Here is a 24914-nt window from a genome sequence, read left to right on the forward strand (position 1 = left end):
TCTGGGGAAGATGAAAATAAAATGAAAAGTGTCCGTATTGAATCTGAAAAACCGTCCATGCAAACCCAGGCAAAAGGAACTGGGCAGAAGTGCAAGGGGTACACCGGGGTCCAAGAAAGGAACTGCGAAGGCAGAGCAAATACAAGTGTGGCAGAAATTAGCCCAAAGGCCTCAGAAAACCACAGTACCACCAATGCCCTTGCAGAGTTGGCCCCACAACCTAATGAGAGGTGTAGGAGTTCCAGGGGAAGAGTCTCTACCTTCAAGAAAATATGCAAAGTGGTGAAGTACCCAGCACTAGTGAGTAAAATACTAGAACTGATGCGGAAGGAGAGCGGTGGACAGGAAGTCCCGCCTCTGACCCCGCCCCCTCCTCCCTACCCCTTCCCCCTCCTCCCTACCACTTCCGCCTCCTCCCTACCCCTCCCCCCTCCCGCGGTCTGGGCGGACCTTTGCTCCTTTCCCGCTGCTGTAGGGAGCCACTGACCTCCTCCTAAGGTCGGTGAAGACTCAATGTTAATATGCTGCTCTCACTGTGGATGGTTTTGAGATGTCATTTCTCCTTGAGGCTTTGGCATGTCTGTTTGGTCTCTTTCGGCTCTTCTTCTATTTTGCTTTCTCAGTGTCTGAAAGTCTCCGCTCAACCACAGGGATGAGCACGAGGCACCCTCCACCCCCTTCCACCTTCCACCCTGGCTGTCCACCCGTTTCTTCACTGCTCATAGCCTATGTAATTCAGTCAACTCAAAAACCTGTTTTTTTAAAGAAATTCATCCAGCAGCCAGTCAAATGATTATGAAAGCAGTAAAGTTGCAGGCAGATTTATTACAATACTTCATCAAGGGACAGAATTGCTTCTGTCTACACTCAAGGGAATGAAAATTAATATGGTAGCAAGAAAACTTTTAAACAACATTATTTAACAGTAATTTACAATAAGAAACTAGTTCAACTGATAGGAATGGTTAAATAACTTGTGATAAATTTGTATAGTGGAATTACTCTACGACTATTAGAAATCATGTTTTTGAAGACTAATGACAAAGGAAACACACAATAAAAATTAATAAAGATACACAACTATTTACAATATGATCTGACTCTAATTATGTAAAATAAAATACACAGGCTACGGTAATAGTGACTACCTGGGTGCGATGACAGGTAATTTTCTCTCTTTACGTAGAGTTTCTGTGTTTTTAAAATTTTTTTACAATGAACATATATTACTCTTATAATCAGAAAAATATATATACATAAGAGAAACTATTGTTCTCTAGTTTCTAATTTTAATAATAAGTCCCATTTTTTAAAAGAATACCAACAAAAGCTTATCTTTCATGGAAAAAAATCATACCACCTCTAAAGATGATACATAATACAGTACAACATTTTATTATACACTATAACCCTGTGTCGGCAAGATTAGTTATGCCTGCTACAATAGTGGTTTACCTTGCCTGATACGATACTGGCTTATCTATAAAACAAACATTATGATCGTCCACAACTCCAGTGTCATAGAAAGACCCCTGTCTGAAAATCAGCAAAACTTGTTTAAGGGGCATTAAAAGATAAGACCTCATTAGCCCTTTCTAGAAATCAGTAGCATGTTTCAGTGTGAAAGTTCAAAGCAAAACTACTTCAAAGCTAGTTCCACAGAAGGTGCAGCAAAAATAGAAAATAAACCTCAGCGATCACAGAAATAAATCTTCCAGTGTTATCAGACCAAATGCAAACCTAGTAAGAATTTTTAAAAACTCGATTCAAAGAAATCAGGGCACTTTCTAAAGAACAGCAAGTGAAGTCACTCTTCATAGGATGAGTGATTATTTCGTTCTTGTTCACTCAGGAAAGGTCACATCATTCATGGAAAGGAGTGCTCTAAAATCAAAGGGTTTCTAATCAAATTAATCACACTGTTGCTCATAATATGCCCTTTTTCCTCCTTTCCTCCTCGCCACGCAGTATAATGAATTGCACGATCAGTTTATGCTTCCTGAAGAGTCCGACATCTCATGATTCATATTTATTTTTCTGCACACATTTAAAGCCCTCTATGTACAGACCCTTGACAAGGCCCCAGTGACACAAAGCCCTCAAGGACCCCAGGGCCTGAAAAGTGCCTTGAAAGTCACATAAAATAAAATTCTACAATTTGCTCTGCTAAGTACATCATTAACCAGATATGTAAATTAATATTAGCAGCATTTGATAGAAACACTGCTTTTAAAAGGAACGTTCTAGCCTAGGGCCCTCTGTCATGTCTCTAATATTCTACCATTTCTTTTTCAAGGGAAACTGGGTCCAACAGAGACCATTAGGCATATCATGGAAGTTTAGAGATGGTTATTTGGGACTTAACTTTTTATTTCCACATTTGTTTTACTTCAAGATAATTTAAGAACGGGCACTGATCTTGCTATTCCATTTCTATAAAAATGTTCCAGAATGGGTCCCACTTCCCATACATTTGTTACAGAATGTGTTGCAGAGATGATGGCCCTTAACCGTTTTTGATCATCCTCCAAGAAAGAACAAATCCAGGCACTATTCACATTATTCAGTATTTTACAATCACCTATGCTCACTTCCATACCTCTGTCATACGCCACACATTTTTTTTCTAGAAGTCAGATAAGTGAAATCCAGTCTTACGGCACTGAGAAGTGCAAATGGTGAACAGCTGATGTGTGTCCATAATCATTTCAAAGTAAATGAATAGGAAAAAGGTCAGGACTACTTGTAACTTCTTTTGCCTTTCTTAGAGTAGTAAAAAATCAGAGAAAGAGAAATAATAAAAGCAAAAAGTAGGAAAGCTATGAAAGCCAGTAAAGATTTGCGGGTATGAAAAAAGCCGCATTCGGTGCACAGGGTCAATTCTTCTGGACAAAATCTCCCCAGAGTTTCAGGACCCGAGAAGCCATTGTTGTCAATCATTTTCCGATAATGTTTCATGGACGGTTTGGGCTCAAACTGATTTGCAGCATAATGATAGAAGCCAAACTTTGGAGCTGTGCGATCATTGAATGAATAAGCAAAGTATCCACAAAGATTGACACCATCCAATATGTAGGCTAGAAAAACAAAAGGACAGAATAGTTATTAAAATTTTTTGCACGCAGCACTTCACTTTTACACAGCCTTGGTGCATCGGAGAAAATTTCAATACTATTTAATAAAACTAAATTAGGTTTGATCACAACAGGCTTCCTTCATGCGAGGACAAACATTGAGCTACAGTTAACGTAGAAGGTTTTACATAATTAAACCTACTATGATGTACTTGGGTTAAATCTTCATGCACAATGAAGGAGGTAAGACTGCTGTGAAGCCGTCTGAAATGGGGGACAAGAAAGTCCATGCTTTTACAGGCCCCAGCAGGTGCTAGGCATCCCCCCACCCCCACCCCCCACCGCCCCCAGCCTAGGGTCTTCGACTTTTAGCTAAACTCCATTATCCTGAAGGGAAAATACTCTCTCTTGGACTTTTTCAGTGTGGCAAGGAATGGATAGCAGGCACTTTGCTTCCCAGGCGACAGTGGGTGTATTCGTTTGAGGGTGCCTATGGAGTACCACGCCCTCGCGTGACATACGCTTCGAGGGGCTGCTGTTTCCGGGGCTCCTTACCTTTCAGAGCTTCATTTACATAATTTTGCATGTAATACACCCTCAGCTTGTCTTGCGCTGCCTGCGGATCATCGTCTATGCCGTTGGATATTATATACATGGGGAGGTCTCCGTACTTCAACTTCAGCCAGTTGAGAATTTTGCGTAAGCCCCAGGGCACTACTGCCACCTGACTGGGGGAGTTGAGCCACGTGATGTCGGTCATTTCCTGAACCTCCAGGTAATCGTTGTATTTCATTGGATCTTCTTTTTCCCAGTCGACGAGGATGGTGGTGTAATGGCTTACAGCCAGAAAGTCGAAGGAACCCCGGATCAGCTTTTTTTCATCTTCAGTGAAATAAGGTAGAAGGAAATTGTTTCTCTGCGTGAGCCAGTCCCTCATCACACGCGGATAATCCCCAGAGCCGAAAATGGGCTCGGCCAGCCAGCCAATGTCAAATTCCAAAACTCTCTCTGCCACCTCTTTGTCCTTTTGGGAGAAAGGGCAGGCCGGCTCTATCCAGTCGGCCTGCAGGGCTATGGATATTTTCCCCTTCTGAGAGCCCCGAAAGTTTTCATCGTACACGCGCCAGGCCAACGCGTGAGCCTTCAGAAGATTATGCCCCTCGCTGTAGGTCATGTTCCGTGTGTACGGCTCGCCCATCGTGATCCAGAACTTGACGTGGTGGCCGAGATCCTTGAAGCACAGCCGGGCGTACTCTGCAAAAGCCGAGGCGGTGTGGGGGTTCTCCCAGGCTCCGTGCTTGGCCAGGGGCCGCGGCAGCCCTTGGTGCGGGGCCGCGGGTCGCCAGAGCGCCACCACCGGGGTGATGTTGGCGCGCACGAGCTCGCTGACCACGCAGCGGTAGTAGTCGAGGACCGTGTGGTTCACCTGCGACTGGTTGCCCAGCGGCAGGATCAAGGCCCAGTCCAGGGAGAAGTGAAAATGGGAAACGTGCATCTCCTGGAGTAAGGCTATCTGGGGCCGGATGGCAGCAAAGTCCACGCAGTAGGACTTCCGCTTCTTGGTCACAACCCCGTCCACCTTAATTAGCCTCTTACTGTGGTGGACGTCCCACAGGTAAACGTTCGGGTCGGTAAACTGAGACAGAGTGGTGTCCACCTGCCAGCAGAGGAGTAAGCGTTAGCTTCACGAAATTCCACGCAATGCCTTCCGCGAAACTAACAAGCAAGAGGGGCAAAAATAGAGCCTCCCTACCCATTTCAACCATTCCTCCCAAGTCGTTAAGTTCCTGGAAAACAAAAACAAAAACAAAAAACATTCCACTCTTTGATGCATATTTGTTTTACCCCTAGCTCTAACTCTTGATCATTTCAGATGATGTTTCTCACACACCTCTGGTCTGTGTTAAGCAAGCATGTTTGAACGATTGCATTTTAATATAAAAAAAATTACTAATATTATGAGACTCCCAAATTTAAAAAAAAAAAAAAATGGATGAAAAGATAAAGCCTAAAACCTGAGTTAGCATCAGAAAATGCAGAATGGTATCTAAAAAATTAAATCGTGGGGGCGCCTGGGTGGCTCAGTCCGTTAAGCGTGGGACTTTTCGGCTCAGGTCATGATCTCACGTTTCCTGAGTTCGAGCCCCGTGAGAGGCTCTGCGCTGACAGCACAGAGCCTGCTTAGGATCCCCTGTCTCTTCCTCTCTCTCTCTGCCCATCCCCCCCTTTCTCTTTCTCAAAATAAACGTTAAAAAGTTTTTAAAAACTTTTATATTTTATATATTTTATATTTATTTTTTATATTTATTTTTATTTATATTTATTTATATATATAATATATATAATAAATATATATATTTATTATATATATTATATATAAATATATATTTATATTAAATATTTATATTTATTTTTATTATATTATATTTATATTTATATATATTTATATATATATTTTATATTTTAAAAAATTTAAAAAATTAAACTAAATTGTACTTCTTAAAATCATGTTCCAAACTGAAGTTTGCTGTAGGTAGAGACCATGCTAAAAACCAGTGACTTGCTTTTTATTGCCTTTAGTGTCAAAGACCAGATTTAACCAATTCAATCTGATGGTAAAAGTGATAGAGAATGTGGTAATGAGGAACGAAGTTGTCATTTCCACATATCGGGCTATTTTAACATAGTTTTTAAGTTTGTCTACATTATTTTTCTGTGATGATCATGACAATAATGGTTGTCGATCATCTGATCCATAAGCCTCCAAAATGGAAATAAGTATTGAGGAAGAGCAGACGCGTTGTAAAACTGAAATCATAAAATCCTCCCTCCACGTGTAAACCATGGAGGAAAATGCAAACTGAAAGTTCATCCCAAGGAACCACTTGATGGAACCAGTTTTCTCCTCAGAAACAATCCTGTTCAAACAGGCCCCTTGGTTTGACCCTCTGTATGCAAGCTGGGGTCTAACTCCGTTTAGGGAACTCTAGCAGAAGTTTTGTTGCATTTTGCGGGCCTGAGTTGCTGTTCCTCTGGAGGGGTCAGTGCTGTGTTTATAAAGGAAAAGTAATAAAAACCCAGCGTGTCAGAGGGAAATGGCTTCCTCTGGAGAACCGTCTCTTGCAGATCACCCACGCATGCGTGTCCCCTAGTAGGGTGGGAATGCTGTGAGAAGTATTTTTCCACTGTGATGCACCCGCAAATCTTGTTTCCTCAGCTTTGCAAGAGAAAATATTTGCATGCTCTTTTGAAGTGAAAGTGTTCATAGCTTGAAGGAGTTCTTTGGCTTATTTTTATAGAGCTCTGAGTTGACTAAACTTATACATTTTCTACCACAATTTTTCCAAAACAACAGGTTTTATTCAGTCCATCTGCAAATAAATATGAGAGACTAAGGTACAATTTCTGGGGGGAGGAGGGAGGCAGGGATCTGTTTCTTGAAACTACAGGACGCTTAGAAATAAGTACTTAGGCACAATTCTATCTAACCTCTATTAATTTGTCAACTTTTCTTAATAAAAAAAATGAAAAAATTAAGGGCAGCCTTTCAGAAATGGAAATAAAGTATATATTTCCTTTATCATGGAAGAAACCTTCTCCTATTAGTGGCCAATGTTAAACAGGCTTTATGTCCCCAGCATGTGGCAGGTTCTGTACCTATATTGACTATGATCATTAGTGGTTGTCCAGGGACAGTGATTGTCCTTGGGTCCGGGGACAGTGACCCTGGGAGTCACTGAAATACCAGCCAGGAGGGAAAAGATAACTTTCAATGGTTTAAAAATTACTTCTCAGGACTTTAATTCAATGTACGAAAAGTAGAGAGAACAGCTTGTAAATGAAAACATAGGCACACACTCCTCAGAACTGCCCTAATTTTACTTTGTCGGTTAGGAAGTTCCCTCAGGAAGGGGCCCTGCCAAAATAATGCCAAGCTCAAGGTGAAAAGCAGGAAGAACAAAACAGCAGTGGCAACCTTTTCCCACTAGAGAGCTTCTGGAGAAGTTCACCCACAGAGGGTCTGAGAGTGAGTTGTTTTGTGTTGGGCTGGTTCGGTGTGGGAGAGACTGGGGAGCTCCAGTGGGTGGAGGAACAGAGACACCCCCCACCCCAACCACCACCACCACCACAACCCCGGAAGTGATGAGGTAAAATGGCAATGCAGCCTCAGGGGAGGGGTCCGGGGCTAATGTCTTGTTGGCATCAGATCAGATTTTAAAACAACTGCCCCCGAGGGGTAGAAAAAGCAATTCTCTCCCCCTCTGCCCTCCTGCTCCCTGCCATACTTGTTGCATCTGCCTAGAGTTTCCCTGCTCTCTTGAGGAAATAGGTGGTCCTCTTAAAACCTTCTCACTACTTACCGGTTCCCAAGGCAAACACAGTCCTGGGGTGGGGAGCAGAGCAGGAGGGAAGAAATTCCCTCCAATGTCCAGTCCCTCCCAAGTTCACGCTGCCTGCACAGAGGTGCTGGCGGAAAACTGAAGCGGGAACTACCTGCCCTGCTATTAGACATCAGGGCGGAGCATGAGCCCTCAGTGACCAAGGGCACAGAGCCTGGCAGGGAGCGGGGCCTGGCACAAGGTCATGAGAGAGAACAAAGACCAGGGACTAACCTGTCCAGAGCAGAAATACAGGGGAGGGGGGAAGGATGGGGAGCCCATCTCACCAGCCACTTCTGCACCTCCAGACCCTGTTTGAAGCCCACTGTGGTTCCCACTTGCAGGAGAGAAATTAGGAAACGGAGGTAGGAGCAGAGGCTGAGGGAGGAGAGAGAAGGAGGGCAGAAAACCCCAAACCCAACAGGGCAGAGCTACACTCAGACATCCTGGCTAATACATGTCCCTCAGTCGCCTTTTAAATGTAAGAAGGGATTTAAGACTGAGACTTAAAACTATAAGTTTTTTCTTAAATGTTTATTTATTTTTGGGGGAAGGGGCATGCACAATCAGGGGAGGGGCAGAGAGAGAGAGGGAGACACAGAAACCGAAGCAGGTTCCAGACTCTGAGCTGTCAGCACAGAGACTGACACGGGGCTCGAACCCATGAGATCATGACCTGAGCCGAAGTTGGAAACTTAACTGACTGGGCCACCCAGCTGCCTTAAAACTAAGTCTTTTAAACTGAGGTCTTCAAAAGACCTAAGAATAATACAACCCAGCAAAAAATGTATGAAGGAATGTGTTATTTATTTCCTTATAAAGGACTGCCATTTGATGTTTACAAGAAAACAGCAACCCAGCTCAACTGAAAGACCCTCCCTCAGATCCAACCATTCTTCCAAATACTTGTTTTGAACTGAAGGGTAACAGAATATGCCACCCCAAAATGTGACCGTAGTTCAGGGCCTGCCAGCCCAAAATATGCCCCTCTGGTATACTATTTTGAGCTGTAGGCACTCAAATAATAACATGCAGGGAAAGGCTTTCTCTGAACTCCCCTTACCTGCCTAAAGACAGATGCTCCGGAAGGAACTCTGTTCTCATCAATCCCTCCCAGGAGTTTCATCACACAGGGAAGATCGAGTCACGTCACAGGAGACCAGAGGCCACCATAAGACCCAGACAGACTTTGTCAGAAACCCTTGTGGCTCCCATCTATCCTTCTAAGGGCCCATCCATCTTTCCTAAAAATTGCTTATTCTTCCCTAAGAGACATATATCCTACCTCTGCTTCCAGCTTTTTCTATTAAGCTGGTATTTAAGCCTGAATTCTAAGTCACCTCAAGGACTTAACTCATTTTTGTCTGAGTATCTCTCATGTATATATCAGGTACACATGTTAATATACTCCTGCTTGTGTTTCTCTTTTTAGTCTGTTTTTAATTTTCCCTATAATTAAAGAACTCAGAAGGGTAGAGGGAAAGTGATTTTCCTCTCCTACTGCACCAGTGAGTTGGCTAGAAGCATCCGACAGCATGCTAAGTGCCAAATGCCTTTGCTTGTCTATGGATACCACACTTTGTCTCTCTTATTTTAATATGTATTTATTTTGAGAGAGAGGGAGTGTGTGTGTGTATGTGTGCAAGTGGTGGAAGGGCAGAGAGAGAGAGAGAGTTCCAAGCAGGCTCGTGCTGTCAGCATGGAGCCCAACACAGGCTTGAACTCACAAACTGTGAGATCATGACCTGAGTGATCACGACCTGAACCAAAATCAAGATTCGGATGCTTAACCAGCTGAGCGGCCCAGGTGCCCATGTCTCTGTCTTGATTTCTATTTTCACACTCAGACTTTTCAACAACACCCCACCAGCACCTGCTCACTTAACACCATGCCCCATGCACTCTATTATATTATTTGTACATCAATCATTTTCCCTCAGTAGACCTCTATGAGGTTTTTGTTTGTTTGTTTGTTTGGTTTTTTTTTTTTTTTTTGGTTTTGAGACAGGGTGCAAATAAGCGAGGGCAGAGAGAGAGGGAGAGAGAGAGAATCCCATGAGGTGCAGAGAGAGAGAGAGAGGAGAGGGGCTCACCTGAAGCAGGGCTTGTGTTCACCTGAAGCGGGGCTCAAGCTTACCCTATGCGGGACTCTAAATCACGAGCTGTGAGATCATGACCTGAAGCGAAGTCAGATGCTTAACCAACTGAGCCTCCCAGGCGCCCAGCAGTAGATATCTTTGAAATCAGGGGTCAATCTTACCCATGCCAGTGTGCACTCCCCTCAACGGAGCATCCCCGCCAATGAACACAGGGCTTTGTGCATGCTAAGCACCCAATAAGTGCCTCCTAAAATAGTCCATCAAGCTCCAGAAAACAAATTCCTTTAAAACTGGGAAGTTAAAAATATACCGAGGATTAACTAAATAGTAAGTGCTCAATAAATATTGGTTGACCATTTTGAAGAACTTCCTTACCCTTTCGATAACTAGTTCTAGAAATGAAACTTCAAGCAGTGAACCATTGGAGCAAGAGTTTTCACCGCTTGAGATGCTTCTGCAACAGGGTGCAGCCAAGCCCCGGCAGGGCTCTGCCTAATGTTCCTGCCTCAGACTCAGCAGCTCCACTGAGATCTCAGAAAATTTGAAGTTGTTTGTCCTATCTTGTTTATGGAAGAACTCAACTGCTTATTTAAAAAGCATCCAAAACCACTGTATTAAAAGGGAGTATTTTTATCGTTTTACTATCTTTTCAGATATTAAATATTCATATATTTTAAATCTGTTCCTCCTTTGGAACTGATTTAAAGTGCAAGATGAAGCTAGGAAGATTTGTGGAGAGAAGGGTGCAATGTTCCAAATTGTGCCCTTAATGTTCTCATTAAGGAATCACGTCTGGCCCAAAGAATGGACAATGTGTCATGACAACCTAATAAGGAAGCACTACTTACTAGCGATAGGGCTTGGTGAGACTGCTGATTGGTTTTGTCAGCTGACTTACTTGAATGTAGTTGTCAACAATTCCCCAAGCAAAGTCACAGGGAAATGTCCCTTCTAGAGGTTGATTTTCAGGTAAAGGAGGGAAGCCATTTTTCTCTATCAGCTTTTGGTAGAACAAGGCTGAAGATTTCGGCAACAGTTTCTTATCCTGGCTTAGAAAGTCAACATAGAAGAGTCCGCGCCTGATGCTGTAACCTCTGTGCCATTCGAAGCCATCCATAAGGGACCAGGCCGTGTACCCAATGACGTCCACCCCATCCAGCCTAATGGCTGCAAAGAGAAGAGAGGACAAGAACAATGTGACCCCTAGCCAGGCACTGGCCTCATGTGTCAAGAGCATTTGAGGGGTTTACTACTTACGGAAATAAGTTGCGTATAATGGTCACTGTTTGGTAAACCAATGACCTTTCTTACTAATAAAAGGCTGTCACACTTGGGTAATTCTACAAACAAATGTCTTCACCAACACGCTTATCTCCAGTATGTTTTTACTTGGAATATTTTTATTTCCAGTAGGTGTTCTTTGGGCCTGAGATGATGGTCTTGCTCCATTTTCTATCCTAGCATTGTGCTTGCCACAATAAGTGAACACAATCTTTAAAAGAATAAACTACTTAATATTTCCTTCAGAAAGGGTTGATATTCTTTTTTCTTTAAAAATTGTTTTATTCAGTGCAAATAATAAGAACCCAAAAACATGTACAGAGATCTAGATGTCCTGGGATTCACTTAATCCTTAATATAATCTAAAATTCTAGAGTACTAACTCTGAAAGTCAAGTGTTTTCACACATTATAACCCAGTTTCTCATTTTCAAAATGAGTTTAAAAATGAATTTAAGTTCCTCAAGTCCCCAAATGAGAAAGGTGTTACATAAGTGCATTTCTACTATTGCCAAAATGAATTTCTTCATTACAATTAAAATCTATAAATTCACATAGTTTATTACAGATCATCTGAAAGATTTTCCTGTTGCTTTCGGCAAGAAATTAGAATTTTATCCCCAATCCTACCTTTTAAGGTTTCCATTACGAAATTTTTGAGGTAATACATATATTTGGCGTCGTCTCTCTTGGTGGTCCCTGAGACAAACCAGCCATTTTCTACAATAAATATTTGAGGGTGGTTATATTCAAGGTCAATCCAAGAAAGGAGTTGCCTCAGGCTGGGAGATTCTAACTGGCGGAACTTCATGTGGGGGTCCAATAGTTGAAAACTCAAGGTTGGTCCAAAAGAAAGAGCAAAAAAGTCAGCTGTTCCCTTAATGAACTTTTTCTCAGCTTCAGTAAAATCAGGCAGAAGACGTGAAAGATTATTCTTCATGCTCTCAGGATAGTCACCATCAATAAATATGGGTTTGGCAAACCAGCCTAGTACAAAGTCAAGAGACTTTTGACATTCTTTGATGCTGTGGTCGGTCATTCTTCGAGGATTGATCCAGTGGGAGCTTAGGGCGATGGAGACCTGGCCTCCCTGAGTTGGACGGAAAGAAGTATTGTAGAGATGCCAGATTTTGGCATGAGCCTATAAAAGAAAAGCCATGGTGAATTTCTCTCTGATTGCGAGAAGAAATATGTAATACATTTCTGAATCCTCAACTCTATTGGTGTCTGTTTCACATCAAGCCTAACTTAATGAATCACCCCACAATGTAAAAGTCACCTGGAAACAATAAATTATTTCAGGGGTAGGTCAGCCCACAGTGAGCTGCTACCACGACTGGAATTATTTCTATTGTTTTTCAGTAGCCAGTGGAAAATGTGAATTTCTTGTCTTGAAGTCATTATTCATACTTTGAGAAGTTAATGAAATAAGAATTTGTTATAATGTCTTACTATTTAATTGACTTTGGATTATGTAATTTTTAATTAATAGGCTTCGTGAAAAGAACCAATCCTGCATTATGGTCACACCAGGAATTTCTAAATAGGATTATATATTTTTTACCCTAAGAGACTGGGAGTTTTCGAGGTGACTCAAGTTGTTGGAGTCAATTTGATATTTTGTATTCATCTCTCACAGCTAAAATTCTAACACGTGTCCCTTTATTCTTAATTTTTATTCTTCCCTAAGAAGAATCAGCACAATAAAGTAAAGGGCCAACTCCAATATCTAGCCTCGGCCCACCCTCTGGAACTCTGGGACAGTGTTGGTTCGCACAGGACCCAGAAGTGCGAGGGTATGAGCCAAGAGCAAGAATCACCCAAACTTGGCTTTGAGGAGATCAGCTGTCCATAGTTAGTCAGCACTCAGCTGGGAGTTTCCTACAGCAATGAAGTGGGCTTTGCTTAAGATTAACTTTATACTCCCATAAAATCTTACTGACTTCTGATATCTCATTTTCGCTTGTTTTCTTTGTATTTATGAAGACCAGTGAGGATTACAGGGTTTTTCCTCCCTTATTTGAATTTTCTCTTCACTTTGAATTCCTTGATTTACTCTCCATATTTTTCTACAAACACAAGGGCTGTTTATTGGCCTTTTACTCCCCTAATATATCCTCCTTGAAAACCTCATTCCAGTTCTCTGTTTGACTCATATTCTCCAAAATGATCATGCCAATTTCATCCCGCTCCCTGGGCCTGAAGAAGCTCTTTCACTCAGTATGCCAAATATGCTCTTCATTTTCCCTAAATATTCTTCTCGTGGTTCATTTCAGTGCAGGTGTCCAAGAATGATCTTATCACTGTTCTTATGAGTTCAGCCAAATATTTCAGTGGAATAAAATAGTTTATGTCTAACTTTCATTTTTAGTTTCTTAGTAAATATCTACTATGTTTCATTCCACTGAATATATTTTTTCATGACCTGAAGCATCTACCCATATGCTAAGAAGGAAAGGGAGAATAAAAGATTGATCAGAAGAATAGTAGCATTCACCCATGTGGTTCAAGGGGGGGGGGGGGCTCAGTCATGCTACGCTGCTGGTCTTGTGGTGTCCCCCACCTTTATCTTCCTCCCCTCCACCACCCGATATCTCTCTTCCCCATTGTCAAGACATCTCGTCATGTCGCTTAACAGTTAAATAGAAAAGAAAAGGAACATCTCAGGCTAGTCCTCAGAATGTCAGATCAGGGCACTTTCCTAACTTGGCCCAACTGAGGCCCACAGGCACTCGTGTTCTAACAGACACACCTCGACAGACCAGCTGCTGTGATAGAAATAAGAGACCAGGCAAGAGTGAGAGCAACCCAAGAATTTCCTAATCTGGGTCAGTTTTGCAGGTAGCAGAAGTAGGAGTCCTACCATAGAATAGCCTACACTAATGGACCACTCCTCTAACCTTGGATACTTTGACACGGTGCAGAGGAAGTCTGGCTAGGAAACCAATGCCCTGGGCCACACGGAAATGTACACGTGGTCTCTAATGTCAGATAAACTTCCTGCCCTGTCACATTTTCGGGTGCCTTTAACCACACTACCTAACCTGGCAGGTGAGACTAACTTCCTTGTGTCTTTCACAGAGATGTTATGACAATTAAATAATTTACATAAAACACCTAACACAGAGTCTGCATTCAATAAGGTCTCCATGAATGCTTACTCCTTCTCTCCTTAAAGGATGAACAGAAAAAAAAAAAAAAAAGGAAAGCATAGCAGGTCCAGGGAATATCACCTGCTAAGGAATTCAGCCCAAGAGCACCCAAGTGAGGTACTGATACCACCTGGGGTTTGGATTAGAAGAGGCTTAGGGCTTAGGTTGGGATCCCATCTCCCCCATCCATTACCAGTGTGAGCCTCAGGTACTTCTCAGTATCAATGGGGACAGCATCTATTCTCCTGCAAGGACACGATGGGGATCATGTGATATGATGCAAGTAAAAATGTCTACTAAGTAGTTTATTATTTTAGAGAAGTATATATTTGCAGCACTGGGAAGTTGATGGTTAATTTTATGTGCCAATTTGACTGGCCTTAGGGCCCCCCAGATAGCTGGTAAAATGCTTGTCAAGGGTTTAGCTAAACTATGCCATGGTAATGCTGCTTCAGCAGCCATTTTGTTTGGCCATGCAGCCTTGAGGGACCTTGACCTGACATCAGCCCCTCCTGCAAGTGCATGCCCTAGACAGCAGCCTGCAGGGTCACAATCAAATTTAAGGTCCTGACATGACCTCCCTAACCGCCCTTGTGATCCAGAATCTGCCCTTGCTCCCAGCCCCTGTATGCCTTATGGGCCCTTTAGATAGACCACCATGGAGCTTACTAAAATCCTCTTTCTGGTTTGAATTGACCTATCTGGCCCTTGCCTAAGAACCCTAATCAAGTCATGTATTTGGGTTCTGCCTCTCTCTTTGTCTGTACTCTGCCTTGACCTCCCCATGTGGCCCCTTAAGGCCGAGTACTTCCTCCAGGACCTGTGAGTAACAGACTTCTCTATTTCAAGTTCTCTTGTGCTCTGTTGTTGAACTGGGGCTCACCATACAGCACTATGCTCCACTTAACAAATGTTAATTTAACAAAACCATAACAACATTATTTCTGGGTGTGTCTATGAGGATATTTCTGGAAGAGATTAGCATTTGAATCGGAAGGCTGAGTAAAGGAGACCACCCTCACCAACGTGGACTGGCATCAACCCATGCGTTGAGGGGCTGAAGAGAACCAAAAAGGGAAGGAAGGGTGAACTATTTTTCTGGAGATTGCAAACAAATATAGAAAGCATCTTGGATGTCACTTGTCTTAACCACTCACCCTACTCCCCAAACCCCTACTTGATCTGTTATTTGACTGCTCTCCACCACAGCCCAACTTGGTGGTCATCCCACTCATGGAGGCCCCCCACCCTCACCCCAACCCAACCTGCCACACTGGGCTGCATGTCCCTTCTCTGGGTGCTCTCTGAGTCTCAGGCATACCTCTCTTGCATCTACTGCAGGTAATGATGCCTTCCTCCCCAGACTGAGCTCCCTGGCTTCCCTCATCCCCTTCCATTGCCTGTTAAACTGAACTGAACCCTGCTTCATTCACCTTCATTCCATTTTCTGATGGTAGATTTGAGTAGTCAACTACTATAAGGCAAGGTGTGGGACGGTCACTACTTAAGGTGTGGCAACAACTAAGGACGATTAAGAGGGACACATGGTTATGTTTGGTTCTGCATTGCTTTCTAAGTATTCCAGGTACGTTAATCTTACAAACTTGTTATTTTAAGATTGACATTTAATAAAGCTATTGACATAGACTCAGGGAAGTAGTTAAGGGTGTATGTAAGACTGTTTATCTATGAACTATTTCCAATAGCGAAATATTGAAACAATTGAAATGTCCAATATTCAAATACATTCACACCCATACGTGCATTTTTTAACACATTATGGTATGAATAAAGATATACTACTATTCAGACATTATAAACAATACGGAAGAACGTCCATTTACATGTTAAAACTGTTTCTAAAATACTAACTGAACAGAAAAGCAGGCTACAAACTAGTAAGTAGAGTTTAACAGAATTTTTTATTAAAGGAAAACACATACAAATCTGAAATGATTTATAAGTTGTTAAAAGAGCTTTTGTAGCAGGATTGTGAGTGGTGTAATTCTCTTCAATTTGCTTATCTATATTTTTTCATTTCCTACCATACACATGTATTGCTTTAGAGTTTTGTGGGGGTTTTTTTACTTAAAATTTAAAAATGAAAAATAGCTCATAGGAGCTGGATGGCTGGCCCTGCTGAACTGTCCATGATAGTAATTTGAAAGCCGTGATCTAAATAACCCCTGCCTAATTTTTCTTTGTTGTGCCTTATGGTCTCTGCCTCAAGTCCTGAATCCCAGGTGCATGGAACCCTCCACGAAGGTCTGAAATCGCTAGGCTCCCATGCCTTCATGGGTGCATCTCTCTCAAGTTTTCCTATCCCCAGTCCCTCCAGTTCCACCCCGCTTCAAAACTCAGCTCAGACATCACCCTTCTGGGAAGTCTTCCCTGACATCTCCCCTCTCTCTGCCCTGAAGTGTCCACTCCATGTGTCTCCACAGCTGCCCTCTATTAAAAGACCTTCACCATATTGGGTTGCATTCATTCGAGTGTCTAGATTGTAGGTGTTTCCAAGTCTTTGACTAGGTCTTTTATGTGTCTATTCCCAGATTCTAGCAAAGTGTCTGGGGCAGAATAACAAACAGATATGGAGGAATGAAGTCTGGCAGTGAAAAACAGACCAAAGAGTGTTGACACAAGCAAACATTTTTCTGAGCCAGAACAGGAAAACTCTCATCATATACCCTGGTTGTATTTTATTTCTGAGACCTTGAAAGACAGAAAACTTTCAGGTGCACACCATCACAAAAATAAATTAGAATGGATTTGGCATAGTAGGCTCTTAAGAATAATACTGCATAGTCCCAAGATGTGCTAATGATCTAATGTGGGGCATATGACACGGTGTACAATGTCCTCTCCACTTCCTTCCTAGCCTCATTGTTGATTTTGTAATCTACGTTCTGAAAAATCTAAGAAAAAAAATTAATCTTATATTTCTTTCTGCCAATCAGCTAGTATCACCACATTTTAGAAGTCAACTGAAATATTCTGAATTCCATAAACACATATAAACATTTTCTCTCTGGTTAAATGACTCCTTGTCATTTACCTATTTGTACCCTTCACAGAGCTCAATGAAAACTTTCACACAAACTGGGTATTTAAAAATAGTGAAGGACGGGAAACATGGGAGATGAACCCCACGTCCACTCCAGCATTCTACCGTGGTTCGGTTTCCAGACTTGGAACACACAGCCGCACTACTGAGCTGAGAAGGCAGAGCTCAGTGATATGGGCTGCTGAAGATCTACATGTCGAAGAGAAGGGCACAGAGGGAGGGCCCAGATTTCTGCATGAGGATTTCCCGGCAGTCCTTGGCTAACTATGAAGAAGACGAGATTCTGTAGGGCTTCACAAAGAGCAGACGCCACAGGTCTGAGAGCTGAATACAAAAGGCTGTACCTAAAGAGCCACAATAGAGAAATATGGCTGAATACTTCAGACATTCAACCGAAATCCATAAAGGTCATACGTGAGGAATAAGGACAAAACTAAGACACACCAGCTCTAACAAAGACTACATCCAAGCCTAGTGGGTTCAAGAGAATCCTTGGTAAAGTAATTGCCTGGCAGAGCAAACTACCATACCCTTTAAAGGAAGTGGCATAAGCCAGACTTCCTATCATGTGTTATTTATATTGTCCAGGCATAATAAAAAAAATTACTAGACATTGAAAAAGCAAGAAAATAAAAATCTTAATTAAAAAAAAATCAAAAGGACAGAAACCAAAGCCAAGATGACCCAAAAGAATTTTAAGATAGCTATTACAAGTATGTTTGAAGATTTCAAGAAAAAGATAGATATAGAAAGTGAATGATGTGGAATAACCGCATATAACAGAGAAACGGAAACTCAAAGAAAGCATGACATTCTAGAACTGAAAAGTAAAATATATAAAGTGAAAATTTTATCAAAGGGGATTAATAATATTAATTCTACATAGACTATATAATTAGGGTGAATAATCTCTATTTTAAAATTTTCTCATGTTTATTTATGAGAGAGAGAGAGAGACAGAGCGTGAGCAGAGAGAGAAGGAGACAGAATCTGAAGCAGGCTCCAGACTCTGAGTTGTCAGCACAAAGCCCAAAGCAGGGCTCGAACTCATGAACTGTGAGATCATGACCTGAGCCAAAGTCAGATGCTTAACTGACTAAGCCACCCAGGTGCCCCAGGATGAATAATCTTTAAAGAAACCACAAAAATATATTAAATGTTTACCTTAAAAGCCAGTAGGATAACAAAAATGAAATACTAAAAACTATTTGATTCACCTAGAAGAATGCTTAAAGAAAGATACAAACAAAAACCAATGAAATAAATAGAAAGCAAACAGCAAAATGGTAAACACAAACCCAATTGTATTAATAATTACTCAAATGAAAATAGACTAAATGCTCCAAGTAAAAGACAGGTAGTGTCTGCTGCTGACAGCACAGAGCCTGCTTAGGATTCTCTCTCTCTCTCTCTCTCTCTCTCTCTCTCTCTCTCCCTCCCTCTCTCTCTGCCCCTCCCCACTCAAGCTCATGTGCATGTGCCCTCTCTCTTTCTCTCTCTCAAAATAAATAAATAAACGTAAAAAAAAAAACAAAAAAAACCCAAACTCTAACCCCAGGTAATTTCACTAGTGAGTTCTATCAAAGACTTAAGGGAAAAATATACCAATTCCACAAAAATTCATTTAGAAAATAGAAGAGAGGTCGTTCTCAATTCAACTTGTGAAGTTAGCATAACAGTGATGTAAAAATCTGCCAAAAAATTTAAGAAACGAAACTTAGAAACCAAACATCCCTGGAATAGATATGCAAAAAGTAACTGAAGGTCAAACACAACAATATTTTTTAAAATGTACCAAAAGAGGGGTGCCTGGGTGGCTCAGTTAGTTGAACACCCAATGTTGGCTCAGGTCATGATCTCACGGCTCATGAGTTCAAGCCGCATGTGGGGCTCTGTGCTGACAGCACAGCCTGCTTCAGATTCTGTGTCTCCCTCTCTCTGCCCCTCTCCTGCTCATACTCTGTCTCTCTCTCTGTCCCTCTCTCAAATAAATAAACATTAAACATTAATAAACATTTAAAAAAAAGGTTTTTTTTAATGTACCAAAAGAGAAATGGCATGGCATTACTAATATGAGACAAAATATAGTTTAAGTCAAAAATTGTTACAAGAGACTTGGGGCGCCTGGGTTGCTCAGTTGGTTAAGCGTCTGACTTCAGCTCAGGTCATGATCTTGCAGTTTGTGGGTTCGAGCCCCGCATCAGGCTCTGTGCTGACAGCTCAGAGCCTGGAGGCTGCTCCGGATTCTGTCTCCCTTTCTCTCTGCCCCTCCCCTGCTCACACACCCTCTCTCTCTCAAAAATAAATAAGCATTAAAAAAAATTAAAATAAATAAATAAATAAATAAATTGTTACAAGAGACAAAGAAGAACATTACATATGGGTAAGAGGGTCAATCCTTCAAGAATATGTAAGAGTTACAAACATTTGCACACCAAGAAGAGAAGAAAATTAATGAAACAAAAATTGATAGAATTGAAGAGAGAAATATATCATTTGGTAATAACTGTTGCAGACTTCAATACTCCACTTTCAATAATGGATAGAAACTCTAGACGGAAGGTCAACAAGTAAACAGAGGTCTCGGACATTACTAGAAGTCAATCCGAGCTAAGAGACACACAGAACACCCCACCCAACGAGAACAGATACACATTTTTCTCAAGTGCACATGAGACATTCCCAAGAATTGACCATATGTGAGGACTCAAAGCAATCCTTAATAAATTTTAAAAGATTGAGATCATACAAAGTATCTTTTCTGACCACAGTGAAGTGAAACAAGAAATCAGTAACATTCATAAATATGTGGAAATTAAAGAACACACTCCTAAAAATCAACAGGTCAAAGAAGAAATCACAAGGAACATTAGGAAACACTTATGAATAAAAACAAAAGCTGAATAAAAACAAAACCACAATGCACCAAGACTTAGAAGACGCAGCAAAAGCAGTACTCAGAGATAATTTTATACCTGTAAATACTATATTAAAAAAGAAAGACCTCAAAGCAAGAACTTAACCTTCCACCTTAAGGAAAAAGAAAAAGAAGAGCAAACTAAACCCACAGCTGGCAGAATAAAAGGAATAATGAAGATTAGAGTAGATAGAAACAAGATAGAGAAGAGTGTCTAGACAATTATCTGATAAATTATCTAGACTAAGAAAAACAGAGAGAAGACTCAAATTACTAAAATCAGAAACAAAAGTGGGGACGCTATTACTGATCATTTCTGTATATCTATTTCCATAATAAAAGGATTATAAGGAAAGATGGTAAAAATTGTATGCCAACAAATGAGATAACCTAGATGAAATGAACAAATTCCTAGAAATACACAAAGTACTAAAAATGGCTCAAGAAGATATAGAAAAAGGAGAAGGATATCACTTTCTTTAAATTTTATTTTATTTTTTTAGTTCTGCCTTTCGGTGTATGATTTCCTTATTGTTTAGGCTCAGATCTCTGGTACAAGGTTGGATGGGGGAGACACCATGTTTACTCACTGGAAGATTCAACACTGAAACTTATCCATCCTCCCCAAATTGATCTCTAGATTCTGCACAATCCCATACAAAATTCCAATACATTTTTTTTGTAGACATTAATGAGTTGTTTCTAAAATGTATGTGATTATTCAAAGGACATAGATAAATTAAAATAAATTGCAAGAGGAAGAACAAAGTTGAAACATTCACAGGACCTGATTTCAAGACTTACTATAAAGCTATAATATTCAATATGGTGTGATATTGGCATAAGAATAGACAAATAGATGAAAGGAGAAGAATAAAGAATTCAAAAATAGACCTAATACAAATTGATTTTGAACAAATCCTTAGATGGCAAAAAAAAAAAAAAAAAAAAAAAAAAAAAAAAAAAAAAGCCTTTTCAACAAACTCTCTTGGAACAATTGGGAAACCATTATGGGGAAAAGTGAACCCAACCTTACACCTTGCATAAAAATTCATCTGAGATAGACCACAGGCCCAAATGTAAAATATAAAACTATAAACTCACAGAATAAAACATAGCCTCTGGATCTCACAGTAAGGATTTCTTAGAATTCAGAAAGCACCAATCATAAAAGAAAAAACAGATGAAGTGGACTACATCAAAATTAAAATCTTCTCATCAAAAAAGTTAACAAAAAAGACAAAGCACTGAGGAGAAATATGTATATGTATAATATATATATATATATATATATATATATATATATATATATATCTGACAGCAAATTCTGACAAGGATGAAAAGCAGCTGGAACTTTCATACATTGCTGCTTGGAGTGTAATCAGTACCACCACTCTGGAAAATAATTTGGCAGTTTCTTATAAAGTTAAACATGGGCTTTCTCTATAACCCAGAAATTCCACATCTAGGTATTTACCCAAAAGAAATGACAAAATAGGTCCACAAAAAGACACAGTGTCAGGATAAAAATAAGAGTGAACGGTTCAAGGATGCTTACAGTAGCATTATTCACAATAGCAAAAAACTGAAAATAACACAGATGTCCATCAACAGGAGTATGTATAAATCCTGTCTCTTTTTACAATGCAATACTACTCAGCAATAAAAAGAATGAACTGCTGTTAAATGCAACAATAGGGATTGGCCTCAAAAATACTATATTTAGCAAAAGAACCAAGACACAAAGAATACATGCCTATGGTTGCGTGATTCCATTCACATAAAATTCAAAAATTAGCCTGCTGTGATAGAAATCAGAACAGTGGTTGCCTATGGTGGGTGAAAATTGATTAGAAAGAGTCACAAAGGGGGCTCCCGGGTGGCTCAGTAGGGTAAGCGTCTGACTTCAGCTCGGGTCATGATCTCACAGTTCATGGGTTCAAGCCCTGAGTCGGGCTCTGTGCTAACAGCTCAGAGCCTGGAGCCTGCTTTGGACTTTGTGTCTCCTTCTCTCTCTGCCCCTCCCTTGCTCACACTCCGTCTGTCTCTCTCTCTCTCTCAAACATAAATAAACATTAACAAAAGAAAAAAGAAAAAAAGAGTCACAAGGAAACTCTGGGGTGATGGGAATGTTCTGATCTTCATTGGAATGTTGGTTACACAAGTGTATGCAGTTGCCAAGATTTATCAAAGTATACATTAAAATATGTGCATCAATTTTAAAGATCTATAGAGAAAGAAAGAAAACCTTAGTCACAGGCGAAGCTATTTCGGGGACAGAAATAGAGTTATCTAAGATTTACATGGCAAGAGAAAACTGATTTTCTCTGAAACACTAATTTATTTCTGAAACTACAGTAGTAATTTGTTGCTTAAAACAATTTTGCAGCTGGGGTGCCTGGGTGGCTCAGTTGGTTAAGCATCCGACTTCAGCTCAGGTCATGATCTCATGGCTTGTGAGTTCGAGTCCTGTGTCAGGCTCTGTGCTGACAGTTCAGAGCCTGGAGCCCGTTTCAGATTCTGTGTCTCCCTCTCTCTCTCTGTCCCTCCCCTGCTCATGCTCTGTCTCTCAAAAATAAACATTAAAAAAAATTTTTTTTTAATTTGTAGTTATTTAGCTTTTAATTAAGGGGATCAATACTCATTTATTCACTCACTCATTTATTCATTCAACAAATGTCCTAGGCACTTGTCTAAGTTTCTAGAAATCAATAGGATTCAAAATAAGATTCTGATATCATGCAGCTTACATTCTAGGGAGGAAGAGAGGTCCTTGAAATAAAGCTGAGTAAGAGAATCGGAGGTGGCAGGGGTCAGGACGGGGGAGTACAGTATGAAAGCCTTCTTTGAGCAGGGATGTTTGAGGAGAGGTCTATCAATAACATGACAAATGAAGGCTGCTAAAGGAGCCCAGGAGGGGAAAAGCATTCTGGGTAGAGGATGGGGCCAGTGTAGAGATCTGTGGGTCCTGTGGGTATGTGGCAGGTTGGAGGTAAACCGTACAGAAGGCAAAGGGAGAATCTCCTCAAAGAGAAGATCAGACAAGACACTGAGCCCCCACTCCTCCCACCTCCAAGCCGAGTGGGCTGTTGGCAATGACGGACAGGTGTGGGAGTTCAAAAGTCCACCTGAAAGGCAACTGTGGGATACAACTTACAGTCCAGAGGTCCCGCAAGGGATCAAGCTGAAATGGCAGCATAGCTTGTCTTTTCCCTTTCCCTGTTCTGCTCTCATGCCCTCACTGACTTCTCTTGCAAGCACTTCTTGACTCAAGATCTGCTTCTTGGGGAGCCCGACCTGCGTCAGGCTGGGACGCGGTTGTCTCAGCCTCATAGGGCGCAGTGAAGAGTTTGATTTTATTCCATTTTTTTTTCTTTTCAAGTTTTTATTTAAATTCTAGCTAGGTAACATATATGGTAAAATTGGTTTCAGGTGTAGAATTTAGTGATTCATCCTTTACATAAAACACCCAGTGCTCATCACAAATGTCCATTGCCCATGTAGCCCATCTCCCACCCACCTCCCCTCCAGAAACCCTCACTTTGTTCTCTACAGTTAAGAGTCTCTTACAGTTTACTTCCCTCTCTTTTGTTTTCCTTCCCCTATGTTCATCTGTTTTGTTTCTTAAATTCCACATATGAGTGAAATCATATGGTATTTGTCTTTCTCTGACAGGCTTATTTTACTCAGCATAACACACTTGAGCTCCATCCATATCATTGCAAATGGCAAGATTTCCTTTTTTTTTTTTTTTTTGATGGCTTAGTTGTATTCCATTACACACACACACACACACACTCACACCACATCTTCTTTATCCATCCATCAGTTGATGGACATTCGGGCTGTTTCCATTGTTTGGCTATTGTTGATAACATGCTGCTATAAACATCAGGATGCATGTGCCCCTTTAAATCTATATTTTTGTATCCTTTGGGTAAATACCTATTAGTACAGTGCAGTTGCTGTGTCATAGGGTAGATTTCATTCTAAGTTAGGTGCAATTCACTAGATAGTTAAGCTGAGTGATTAAGAACATGGGCTAGGTCAGACTGTTCTAAATCTGTGCCCTTATTAGCTGTGTGACCTTAGACATATAATCTAACTCTCTGTGCCTCTGTTTCCTCATCTGTAAAATAAGAACAAGTATAGCACCTTATATTCATATCCTTACGGGGATTAAATAAGTCAATATATGAAAAAACTTATGATTGTGACCCATCGGGTAAGTTTATGAGTCAGTGTGGTAGTAATGGAATTTAATTTATGATTTTTAAGAGATCACTGACTGCTACATGGCAAACAGACTCCAGGAGGGCAACATAGGAACAAGGAAAGCAGTTAGGCAGCTATTGCTGTGGTCCCAGTAAAAGATGATGTTGGTTTGGACCAAAGGAGGTAGATAGAAGTGGCCAGATTTCAGCTATCACTGAAGGTGGAATCAATCAGTAGAACTAGCCGATGAATTACACGTGACTTGTGAGGCAGGGAAAGAATCAAGGACAACAGAGAAAGCAACAAGTAAGGGACTTGGGAAGGAAAGTGATCAAGTTCTGTTTGGACCGTGGGTCTGATATTTGGGTGAAGATGCCTGGTTGATGGCTGGGTGTATGCGTCGAAAGTTGGAGAAGACATGGATGGTATTAACAATCACTCAAATACATTTCAGAGGTAACACTGACAGGGTCACTTTTGGCTATCATTCCTCAGGTATATTTTTTAAAAAATGAAATGGAATAATTCTTAACAGATTAACTTAATCCTACAAATAATCATAATTAAATTGACTGAGACCAGTGGCTAAAGAACTGAAATGCAGCCCATAAGCAAAAAATAATTCAAGCAGCTAATATCTGTCTACTTTCCACCCAAGAACAGACCTCGAAGTATTGTGTAGTTCTAAATTAGAGGTACATTCTTTTAAGAAAGGTCAAAGGACTAGCCAAATT

General features: G+C 40.9%; 1 protein-coding gene across 1 annotated transcript in view; it reads right to left on the reverse strand.

Annotated features, from left to right (window-relative positions):
* Positions 1-811: 811 nt before the first annotated feature.
* The window catches only part of KL (klotho), a 47950-nt gene continuing 23847 nt past the window's right edge, over positions 812-24914 (reverse strand). The window contains exons 2-5 of the mRNA XM_060637383.3: positions 11463-11973; positions 10451-10719; positions 3630-4731; positions 812-3077 (exon numbers count right to left, since the gene is read on the reverse strand). Of these exons, the coding sequence (XP_060493366.2) occupies positions 2740-3077; positions 3630-4731; positions 10451-10719; positions 11463-11973 (2220 nt within the window). The 3' untranslated portion in view covers positions 812-2739. The remainder of the gene's footprint in view (positions 3078-3629; positions 4732-10450; positions 10720-11462; positions 11974-24914) is intronic.

This window comes from Panthera onca, chromosome A1 (assembly GCF_046562875.1).
Source record: "Panthera onca isolate mPanOnc1 chromosome A1, mPanOnc1 haplotype 2, whole genome shotgun sequence".
NCBI classification, from domain to species: Eukaryota; Metazoa; Chordata; class Mammalia; order Carnivora; family Felidae; genus Panthera; species Panthera onca.